General features: G+C 39.7%; 1 protein-coding gene across 1 annotated transcript in view; it reads left to right on the plus strand.

Moving 5' to 3' along the window:
• MGA (MAX dimerization protein MGA) overlaps positions 1-12,012 on the plus strand; it is a 66,449-nt gene that overhangs the window by 31,292 nt on the left and 23,145 nt on the right. The window contains exons 9-16 of the mRNA XM_082484742.1: positions 671-1,028; positions 2,005-2,228; positions 3,102-3,242; positions 3,668-3,740; positions 5,147-5,667; positions 7,157-7,454; positions 9,163-9,798; positions 10,397-10,702. Coding sequence (XP_082340868.1) covers positions 671-1,028; positions 2,005-2,228; positions 3,102-3,242; positions 3,668-3,740; positions 5,147-5,667; positions 7,157-7,454; positions 9,163-9,798; positions 10,397-10,702 — 2,557 coding nt within the window. The remainder of the gene's footprint in view (positions 1-670; positions 1,029-2,004; positions 2,229-3,101; positions 3,243-3,667; positions 3,741-5,146; positions 5,668-7,156; positions 7,455-9,162; positions 9,799-10,396; positions 10,703-12,012) is intronic.

Consider the following 12,012-nt stretch of genomic DNA (forward strand, 5'->3'; position numbering starts at 1 on the left):
CTGGGCAATTTGTTCCAGTGCCTCACCATCCTCATAGTGAAAAATTTCTTCCTAATATCTATTCTAAATCTCCCCTCTTCCAGTTTGAAACTATTCTCCCTCATCCTATCACTACACGCCCTTCTAAAAAGTCCCTCTCCAGCTTTCTTGTAGGCCCCCTTCAGATACTGGAAAGCTGCTCTAAGGTCTCCTCGGAGTCATCTCTTCTCCAGCCTGAACAACTTCAACTCTTTCAGCCTGTCTTCATAGGAGAGGCGCTCCAGCCCTCTGATCATTTTCGTGGCCCTCCTCTGGACCTTCTCACACGGGTCCATGTCCATGTTGAGGGCTCCAGAGCTGGATGCAATATTATAGGTGTGATCTCAGAGTGGAGTAGAATATCTCCCTCTACCTGCTGGCCATGTTGATAAACTCTTTTGATTTCTTCACATCCTAGTTTACCAAGATGGTTTAGCTGTCTCATATTGCCTCTCGGACGACTTCAAATGCAAACTCTTGTCTGTTCTGCTTTTTTTCAGTATAGATGACAAATTTTCATATGTAAACCATGTAGTTGGAAGTGTTATTCTAAATGAACTTTGAATAGCATTTTTGCATATGCTTGATTTAATCTTACTAAAATTTCCTCTTACTAAAATTTGAAGTGTATATTTCTTTAAAACTTTTTTAGGCTTCTCTCAAAAACAAACCTATCCACAAAATAATAAGACGACGAGCACCTCCTTGCAATAATGATTTCTGTCGACTGGGTTGCATATGTGCAAGTCTAGCACTGGAGAAACGTCAGCCTACCCACTGCCGCAGGCCAGATTGTATGTTTGGTTGCACTTGCTTGAAAAGAAGAGTGTTGCTGGTGAAGGGAGGATCAAAACATAAGAAAATAATGAAAAAGGCTGTACGTGGAAATCTTGTGTTCTATGGAACACAAGAAGATCAGCAAGAGGATGAAGATGTGGAAGAAGAGGGTGACGGGGAGGAGGATGACCTGAAGCAGAAAGATAAGAAGAAGAGAAAAAGGGTGGAATACAGTGAGTATTGCTGGGCAAAAGTGATTACTTGCGGCTTTGGAGAAACCACTCATCTTGGTGGACGTTTTTATTAGGATGTAGTAGTGATGCCATTTCTAAATCCAGAAATTGAGAGTGAATTCCAAGAGATGGCTGTAACGTCTGCTTTTGTATAGCAGAGTAGCAGGAAATAACACCTTTTCCTTCTTTTTAAACTCTTAGCTGATCAGCATTTTGAGCGCTACTTAGTTGTTTATTGTGGTCAAGTAGCTGGAGTTTCTTTTTGATAATTTAAACTCTTGCTTAACCTTTCCAAATATCTTCAAAGAGTAAGGATATAATTACTGCTATCGTTGTTGGTAATCTTCACTGTCATAGCGCTGTTTCCTTTCCCTCTTACCGAGTATCTAGACCTGTAGTATCAGTTGCTGTATATAGCTGCATAGTTCATTGACTTCAGTGGAAATATAGTGATTTACGGTAGTTTCAAATCTGACCTAAGGTGTGCTCAGAAACCTAAATTGGTAGAAATTGACCATAACTTTACATTTTACTTTCTTGCTAGTAGTACTTTTAGCAGTAGCTAAACACAAACATGGTGTTATCTCGCGTTCCACTGGAATAAATGAATTCTTCCATAGAGCTGTAGTATAATGTCTGGGTTTTTTTTGGGGTGTTTATAATTTTTAAGTATACAGCATCAATGAAGATCACTAATTCTTCAAGGTTTTTTTCGTATCTGCTATCACCGTACAACTGAGAAAGAATAATTAGTGTAGAATCACTTCTATTTTCATTGCCTCTTTCTTGTCGACAAAGCCCAGTCAATTTTGGCTAGAATTTGAGGCAAGAAAAACCACCAGTAGTATTTTCTGGTAGTATGAACTAGTGATTGTTACATGGCTACACCTCAGGCTCAAACAAAAATTTCTATTGCTGCTGTGTTAAATGGTGTTTCGTTTATAAGTAAGTGCTGGGTTTTTTTCCTCTTTTTCAGCTATCTGTGACTCGGAGCCAGAACAGCCTATTAGGAATTGCCCGTTGTGGGTGAAAGTAGAAGGTGAAATAGATCCAGAGCCAATTTACATACCAACGCCATCTGTTATTGAACCCGTTAAATCTGCAGTACTGCCCAACCCTGAAGTTTTGCCTTCTACTAAGCATAGATCTTCCAGTGGAATGAAACCAGGCAGAGTGTATACTCCTAAACCCAATCCAGTGGTAAGAAAGGAAAAGAGATGCACTTGTTTTTCTTTGTATTGAAAATTAAAGCAAACACTGCCAAAAGCTTCTGTGCTAGGCCATTTTGTATGAAATTTGAGATGAAAGCCTAAGACTGACAGCCCATAGGTATGTTGGTAAGTTAGGATGAATTGAGTGTGTGTAAATCTTTAACTGTCTGTCTTCTGTTGAGAATTTACTGGAGCAATACACAGATGGTGAAAGGGGGTTATGATTCACTAATAGACTCATTTAAAAAATGCAATAATATATGCTCTTTCTGGCAAAAACGATTGCTGGTCCTGTAATGTTTGTAAAAGTTAACTGCGTAGTGAAGTCTCTCTGATTAATGAGTTACTTGCAAAAAAAATTGGGTTAAAGACACACAGTGTTCAGTGTAGTTCTGGAGTCTCTTTTTTTGTTCTTGTTTGAGGCTTCACTGCTAATGTTGGAAGAATCTGTATTTGCCTCTCCTCTCACCTTAGTATCTAACAAAAGCAACAACATCTGTAGAGTTGTGTCTAATTATGTCTGAAGAACAAACATTCCAGTGTTGCTATTTAACGTATACCAGATAATGCTAGACAACACGTGGCACTTAAGACTCTTTTCCCCACTTAAAAGAGTATATGAGTGGGTTTGGGTTTTTGAGGGTGGTGGTCTGTTCCCCCCACTGCCCTGAATATGTAATTTGGAAGCATGATGTAGACTGGGCTATCTGATACTAAGAGAGCAGATTCAGCTTCACATGCTAGACTTTTCTTTTGACACTTACTGTTGAAGCATTAATGTTGAAGTGTTGTTAGATTCATGAGAAGTTTTGCTTTCTAATGTGCATATGGAATGAAGAGGTTTTCTTTTCTTTTTTGGTAGATTCGAGAGGAGGACAAGGATCCTGTCTACTTGTATTTTGAAAGTATGATGACTTGTGCAAGGGTCCGAGCATATGAACGCAGGAGAGAGGAGAAAAAGCAACAGAAAGACAAAAGTGATTCACAGAGTTCTAGTATAAAGGTAAGAAGTTACACTGTGAATAGCACGTATCATAGAACAGGGAGAGATACTGAAAATGTTGAAGTAATTTTTTCCCCAGGAACTCCTACGTGACGTGAGGGCTTGACTTACATTTGATGGTGATAGGGCTGTTGGGCCCGGAGCCTAAATCGCCTGGCAGTGCTGGTAGATGTATCTTTTTACTATGATAGAAATTGTCTTGTATGTGGAAATTCCTGGTTGCCAAGTGCATTATCAAGTAAGGCTTAAAAGTTCATTGTTAAAAGAGCTGTTCTAAGTTGAAAATTGTAACATTGTCAAATTAGTGTATGTTTTATGATTCAGGGTGACGGTATGATGAACTAGTTTATTTTGTGATGTGATTTTTAGTGTAGAAGAGAGAAACACAGGGTGAATATTTTTCTTCCATTTCTTTCCTCCTGCAGGAGCATGAACCAGAGCTTCAGCCTCCTGAGAAGGCAACCTGTGAGATAGACAAAGACAATGATAAATCAGGAGGTAAGAGCCGAGTCTTGAGTATAATTCGACTTCTTGGTAGTTCCACATTTTTGTGGGTGTTTTTTCTGCCTTTTTTTTTTTTTTAAGTTGCAGCTAATGGTGAAACAAAAGTCCATTTGCTGGGGGAGTTATTACAGTTGTCAATAAAAGATCTTATGATGTGCTTACAGTTTCCTGTTTTCTTAAGCAGTTGTGTGTGTGTGTCACATGGGAGATACAGTAGGCTAAATATCTATTATTTGCTGTTGCTCTAAGGTTAACATGACCAGTATTGCCGTAGCTTATTTAGCAATAAAATATATTGTACAGCAGACTTGTCTTCAAGAGTGATAATCAGATACTTGGGAAGGAATGGAGATCACTGTTCGTGGTTTGTCTGGGTTTTTTTTTCCCCCTCTCTTTTTTTTCCTTACTATTATTTTATAGTTACTGAAGAATTAATAATGATCCAAGTGGGAGGATGAGATCCTGTAAGGACGGGATCCTCATGTTCTCTGCTTAGAACCATATGGGACAAAGAAGCGCCTATATTTGGAGTTGTTTGATGTTGAATTCTTTTAGTTCAAGTTGAAAGGTTGAATTGAAGTTTTGCTACATGATATATACTGGGTTTGAGTTTCTAGTTCATAAAGAAGTAGGCTAGACATCTGTGTTCTCATTCAGTCTGAAGTGGCCCAAATCATGTTAAGAACTTTAAAATGAGACGTATACTAGAGGCATTGTGTCATCCACTAATGAAATATAGCTGTCTTTTTGAGCTGAATTTTTTCACAGTTTAATATATACAACAGCACGCTCTACATTTAAGGATGGGAATGGGAAGATAATACAACTAGTTGAAAACGCTGGTGAATTGATAGGTGAAATTAAAATGGCCAGGACACAGGGCTCAACATCCTTACAGTTTTGCAAAAAGTGACGTTGGATCTCTAATGACAACAAAAGGTCATGCTTCTGTTATACATCTCCTGCAAAAGACAATTCTGCTAGTGGCATGTTTGCCCCTCGGACCAGTGTCCAATAACGGTATTTTTCTGACTCCAAGAGAAAAGTGCCATCTCTTGAATAACCAGCGATGCTTTCTACTGCATGTTGGTGTTGCTTGGAGATCTTTCATCCATGTACTGAAACAACCCAGCTTTGTTTAGCTTGTGATGCAATGGGATACAACCTGAGATGGTATGGCTGCAGGGAATGAACTGTGAGAAAGTTACTTTAGTTTTGCAGTGAATTTTTACTTGCTTGTGAAGCTCTGCAAGGGGAAGTGATGCTTTGAACAGTTCTTTTACTTATTGTTGCCCTGCAGCTGAGACAAGGGTGGAGGTGTGGGCAGAATAAAACTGTTTTAATATCCAGGTGATTAAAATGCCATAGTATTGCAGAAACCTATTTCAATTCTTTCTCAGAGAAAAGCTGGTGGTCTTCCCGTAGTGAGGGGGACTCTTCCTCCACCTCCTATGTTCATCACACCACTCCAGGTGGACCAACCAAACTTATCGAGATTATCTCTGACTGCAACTGGGAGGAAGATCACAGTAAGATCTTGACCATCTTATCACAACATATCAACAGTAACGTGCCACACTGCCTCAAAGTTGGTAGCTTCATTATTGAATTGGCTTCGGAACACAAGGCCCAGGATGAGAACCACCCTCCTGTCTACTCCTCCAGAGTCAAAATTTCAGTGCCGTCCTACCAGGACAAGGATGAGAAGCCTGAGATACCTGTCTTGAAGACTCCTGATAGCAGAGTGCCGTCACACAAAACCCCAGAAAATATAAAGTTCTTGCGGGCAGACACATTGGACAAACTGCGGGAGAAGTTGCATGGGGGCAAAGGCTTGCCTTTTTATGCAGGGATTTCTCCTGCGGGAAAGCTGGTCGTCTACAAACGCAAAGCTAATATGAGCCCCTCAGGCTTGATTCAGGTGGGTCTCTCTGCCTTTACTGTGGAGATTAGATTCAGTTTCATCCAGTATCCCAGAACTCCTTGAAGGGGAGAACACTCTTTAATTTGTCTACCTAGTCTTTTGCCTGTCCAGACAAGGATTCCTAGTATCTGGGGGCATTCCTGCCTCTCCATAAGCGCGTCCCTTCCAACATTGATTCAATAACAGGAAATCTGATTGGAAGTCTGAAATCTGATGGTTTAGCTTGTCCTTTTGGCTATTTGGGCCTTGTTGGCCCAAGCACAGCATCTCTTTCAAGATCTTTTTGGTGCTTTGGAAAACTCCCTGCAGATGCATTTGACAGATAATACTTCTAAATGAATGGCTGTTAGAGGCCACAAAAGAATATTTTCTGAGGAAGCGTACACTGGGACAAAGCTTTAAAATGGAACTGTAAACATTAAATTGCTTTTTGATACAGCTTGCTGTTAATCTTCACTAATAGCCTGCAAATAGAATATATGTTGTTCATCAAGAGGCTTCATCATCCTGAATTCAAAGTGAGTTCTTTCCCTGCAGATTCATGCTGCCAACTTGGTATTATGAATTGGTCATAGGAACTGTAGGGCTAGGATGAAGATCTTTTTTAGTCAAAGGTATTTGTATTTATAGTAATACCACTTCCAGAGAAGGCATACAAATTGAAAATAAGAGTAAAATTTATTTTCATGATACTTTGAAGATCTGGCATCTTCACAAAGAAAAGCTAGTGGAGAGAAAAATGTAGGGGGAGATTTCTTATTTTTAATAAAGGTTGATCAATAAAAAGAGTCAAGACCTTATTTAGTAGTGCGTTAAACGTATTTGGCTTTTAAAAGCTATTACAACCTGAAAGTGAAATGCAACACTGCCAAACCTTCCCATTGACCAGTAGGCATAAAGCCTAACATTCAGAAAGATGTTCTATTTAATCTCTCCCATGCAGTCAGTTACCACTACAACTCTGAATTTGAAGTTAGTCAACTCATCGTACCTCAATTGCAGTATCAAATGGCAGTACAGATAAGAAAAAAGCTGATAAATCTTTTACATGCTCTTTAGAGTTTTGTCCCAATGTATATGACATAAGTATTCTTTCTTCTGTGATGCTAGGTGTTAATTAGGTTTGAGAATTTTATCCAAAATTGTCCTCGAATTTGGGACCCGTTTTTATTCAGAATTGTAGCATAAGTAAGGGACAGGAAAAATAAGTGCTAGCTTCACTCGGTCTAATTTCAGTGATTTCACGTGCTCCTTTGGACTCTGTGATTCTATGTGAGAGTCTAAGTAGCTTCTAAAATCTGTATTATAAAGATATAACAGAGTTGTTTGAAGTTCTCCTGGGCAGCAAGGAAATGAGGAGTTCCCATTCTGAATTGCAATGGTTTTTTTGAAAAAGACACTTGGAAATCCCATGGAATGAAACACCTCTCCAGAGGTGGTGAATTAGCATTCTTTTCACAAAATTTCCCTTTTCCACTTTTTTCAGGTTAATGATAAAAGCTTTCCTCAGGCCAAACTGCTTTTGGGACAGATGGGGGCATTACATCCCGCCAGTCGGCTAGCAGCTTATATCACAGGCAGGCTGCGACCCACAGTACTTGGTGTCTCAATCCTCAGTACTGTGATCTCCAAGGTAGCATCCAATGCTAAAGCAGCTGCTTCTGGGACACCATCAGTCCAGGTGCCCACAACATCAACTCCCAAAACTACATCTTCCACCAGCACTACTTCAACCCCCACTGTGACGACTCTGAAAACCCATGTCCCAGCACAGAGACAGATAGGTAGGTTGGAACTTATTACTGTGTTTTAAATTGCGTGAAGCTGAAGTAAAAAGTGAGTGTACAGCATTGCTGTTGATTTCTATCCAACAGTGCATGCTGCCTATGGCTGCATTGCCTACCTAAACTGCCTCTGCAATAAATAATCTCTTTATAGCAGAACGTTTTATTTTGACTTCAGAATAAGGTTACAGGTGTTGACTATTAGTTATTTTTATTAATGCTACTAGAGCATATTTTCAAGAGACAAGGAAGAGTGGATGGAGGCATGCTGAATGTTAAGCCTGGATTTTTGTTCTGAGAGTTTCCTTACTATAATTTTTAATTGTTTTTCATCAAACACAGATTTAACTTAATATGAGTAAAGGATCACTCTAATCTGTGGTTCTCTTCGCTGTTATTTTTTTTCTGATGAAGTTGCACTTATAATTGGAATTCTTGTAACCACCAAAGATGTGTGAAAGCAGCAGTGAAAGACAAGATGGTCCAAATCTGGATTAGCAAAACAACAGGTGTGCAGCCAATAACCACACTGGCCTGTAATCTCATTGGATTTCACAAGCTAAACAGGGTTGGACTTAGTCAGCACTTTGAGTTTAAAAAAAAAAAAAAGTATTGGAAGAAGCATGTGGTACTTGTGTCTGAGTTGGTACTGAAATGGTTACCCCGGCATGGCAAGAGAGGAAGGTGCCTTTAGCTATTACACTTTTGCACTTTACTAGTGCCCATCCACATTTTCCCACATGTTAATTAAAGATCTGAAGAAGCTTTGCAAGAAGAGAGGATGTTACCTGTGTCCTGGCAAAACTTTAATTTCTGATTGATTGTTTTGTTTCTTTCTGCCTAAATTTTCATTGCCATGTAAATGGGTGTGTTGGGTGTTTTGTCCTGTAATAAAACTTCTTGTTTTGTGTGTTTATGCAATATTAAAGAGCTGGCTGCATTTCATTGATGGGTGAAGTGATTGTTGCATACATGATTTAAGTATTCTGGCGTATTCTGGGTTAAAAATGCTATACGCATAAATAACTACAATATTTAAGTCGGGCTTGCTTCATAATCTCTGTGCTCTTGTACTCATCTGTAGGCATCTGGAGTGATGTAGGTGTAGTATTCTGAACCCTTGCAGAGCAAGGGATGAGGGAAAGGATCTTCCCAATATTCATTACTTCCCATTGGTTAAATGCGTCCCATTCAGTCCTCAGTTGCACGAATGTTACTGCAATGAGAAGGGGACGTGGCAAACTCTATCTGCGTCCCATCCTCTTCCCCCATGGCTGTGTAAGATGTGGACACAGTAGAAGGGGGATGAAAACCAAGAAGCAGTGAAGAGAGGAAGATCACACAAGCTGTTACAGGAAGAATTTGAGGTTTAGAAAATAATTTGAGCCCATTATTTCACTTAGGTGTTGTTTTCTTATACTGTAATTAGAATTGTCTGTTCATAGTTTCACAATAAAGAACAACCCCTCAAGACCTGATCCTGTTGTGTGGCCAGGAAGAAATGTAACAAAAAGCCATAGAACTGGAAGAAAGCAGACATATTTCTAATCTGTAAGGCATGTTTAGGACTGCCATAAAGGTTGCAGTTTAATTACAAGGTACAAAGAAAATGGAGGCTCAAATTCATGCTGAAATTACAATTGTAGCACATCATGAAAGGCAAAGAGGAAATCTGTTACAATTTTGACCTGCAAGTTTTTATTTGCAGCTGCCCGGCCCTCACCTGGTGGTGTGTTCACACAGTTTGTGATGAACAAAGCTGGAGCTCTACAGCAGAAGATTCCTGGAGCAAGCACACGCCAGCCTGCATCAGGGCCGCAGAAGTTCAGCATCAAGCCTATGCCGATAATGGTTGTCGCTCCTGTGGTTCCCTCAAGGCCATCTCCAGCTCAATGCGCAGTCTCCCCTCGGGTCACTACAGCCACCACCACTACTCCAGTTACTGTGGAAAGTACCAGTGTGGCAGCATCTACTGTGACCACTCCTAGCCAAACAAGAGCTAATGAACCTGCCAGCTCTCCTCCTGCAATTACAGTCACAGCTGCTCCTGCAACACCTGGAATCAACACCTGTACTACTCCCTCACCCACCACTCCTACTGCCACTGTGAACATAACAAAAGCAACAGGCGTTGTTGCACCAGTAGTAACCGCATCATTCCCTAAAACTGTAGTAACACCACCAACTGTTACTTGTCCTGTTGTCACGACATCTACTTCTACAGTTGTGCTAACAACAACTGTAACAGCTACATCTGTGGTGACCACACCAACTTCCTCTGCTGGCTCTGTTCCGATTATAATATCAGGAGTTAATTCAAGTCCTTCACTGAATCAAAAAAGAGGTAAGGCTTAGGTGCTTTGGGCTATTACTGCAAACACTTCCTTTTTTTTATTTTGCCTGTTTCATAGCTGGAATACAGTCTGCAGCTGTAGAACCCAATTTAAATACAGATTCACTTCCCTCACCCTTCTTTCCAAAATAGGGTAAGAAATGTAATCTCTTAAGTTGCTTGTTTTATTCCAGCCTGAGCTGGTAGAGGAGGAAAAAAATGTAGCTATCTGGTCAGTGACTCCTATGAATTGGGCTGGAAGCCTCACATCATTTCTTGGCCCATAGAAAAGTATAGCACAGTTATGACTGCTAGAATTTCACTGTTGGCATGGAGTCCAAGAAGTAGGTATGCAATTACTCTGTCTTTGTTAACAAGGAAGTCTTCTGAGTCATGGTTAAGAAATGTTGATGGAACTGCATGAAAAAGACTGTTCTGGCCTGGTTGGGTCTATGTGTGTTCTGCGAATAAAAAGAAAAAAAAATGCTTTCTAACAAATTTAGAGATCCATTTTTTTTCCAAAGTATTTGTGCTTGTTTTCATTAAGGACAGTGCCTGATATGTAGGCTGATCTCAAGCTGATTTTTATATAACTTTTAAAATGTTTCAGAAGACGCTACTCCACAAGCTACAAGTACGACTCCCCAGAAGATGTCTCCTGGAACAGAGAAACGTGTAGGACCTCGATTGTTGCTGATTCCGGTGCATCAGACCGGTGCATCTCCTGCTTTGCGACCGGTAAACAACACACAGCTTGCTCAGAGGCAGAGGATGATCCTTCAGCCTCTCAGGAACACTGGTGGTATGAACCTGTTCAGACATCCTAATGGGCAAATAATTCAGCTTGTCCCTCTGCATCAGTTTCGAGCTGCAGGTGCCCAGCCCAGTGTCCAGCCAGTGATGTTCCGCAATCCAGGTACAAAGTCCAGTGTTTCTTTCTTGGCTGACTGATGTGTTACCCAGAAATGAACAATGTAATAAATGTCTCTGTGATGCTCCTTTCCCCTGCTGAAGTAATTGAATACTCTAATTTGGTTCTTTGTAAGTAGTTGAACATAGTGTAACTATGCAGGTGTAAAGCAACTTAAATACCATGTGTGTAAAACACAGAAAGTGCAGTTAATAAGTCACCAACATTTGGGACTTGTGTGAAGCAAGTAAAAGGGCCTCTGTGTGTGTGACGATGGAGCCATGACCATTGTACTATTATAACTTAAAAGAAATTCTGTTGATCTAGTGATTTAAAAATAATTCTTGTTGGAGATTCTCTTAAAAAGAATCTCATTGGATGCACTGCTTTGTTTTTGTTTGGTTTGCAGGTTTTTTAGTGCCTTTACAGTAGATACTCAGATTGAATGTTATGCTACAGTACAAAATTGGTGGGTTTTTTCCTTCTTAGAGCGTGAGAAGAAAAAAATTTTATTTTCAGCTGTTTCTCTAGTGCATAGTTGAAGACAGGGTTCGAAGAGTTAGAAATTGCAGGTATCTGACAGAAAATAGGATGTTTGAGCATACTGTTGTACATATTTGTAAATAAAACATGTTTATAATAAATGCATGTTTCATTTCCAGTAGGATTTATCTTCTGTTCTCCCTTTATAAAAAAGCATCTTGAGGAGAGGGAAGCAATAGTGTTGAAAAGAGAGAGGCAAGAGCAAGCACAGTACATGACAAAACTGTGGGGAGCAGAGGAAATAACCTTGTGTGTTAGTTGAGGTTTGAGCATAAGGTGTAGTAAAGAATCTGTCAAAAAGTTCACTGAATTCCTTTCTGCTGTGGGACTTCTGCTGTACAAGAGAAACTCCTTGCTAGTGGTGGTGTTTTTCCTCCTTGTTTTATGGAGTTCTGAAACGCCGCAGAAGAGTTCATTAAGTTGAAAAAGATTGTGGTATAATCATGTAATCTTGTCCTAATTTTTCTTTTTGGAACACTTTTTTGAGGGGAAAAAGGAGGGATTTTAAAATTAAATATCTCTTTCTTTTTTTTGAGAAAATCCCAGTTTTCCTGTTTTCCACTAAATAGGAAAGTAAAATGCAGAGGACTTCACCTAAATGCAATGCCTTTTTTGATTAAAATGCTTAATGCTAGAATTTACCATTAAATCTGTTAGTTTTGGAGTAGCCACCTCATGTATTTTATTGGGGTGTTACATATAGAAATTCAACAGTTTATATGTTTTTATGCAGTACCAGCTCTTCCACTGAGAACTTGTGATCAAATACCCGA

The sequence above is a fragment of the Vanellus vanellus genome (genome assembly GCF_965231255.1).
Source record: "Vanellus vanellus genome assembly, chromosome: 6".
Taxonomy (NCBI): Eukaryota; Metazoa; Chordata; class Aves; order Charadriiformes; family Charadriidae; genus Vanellus; species Vanellus vanellus.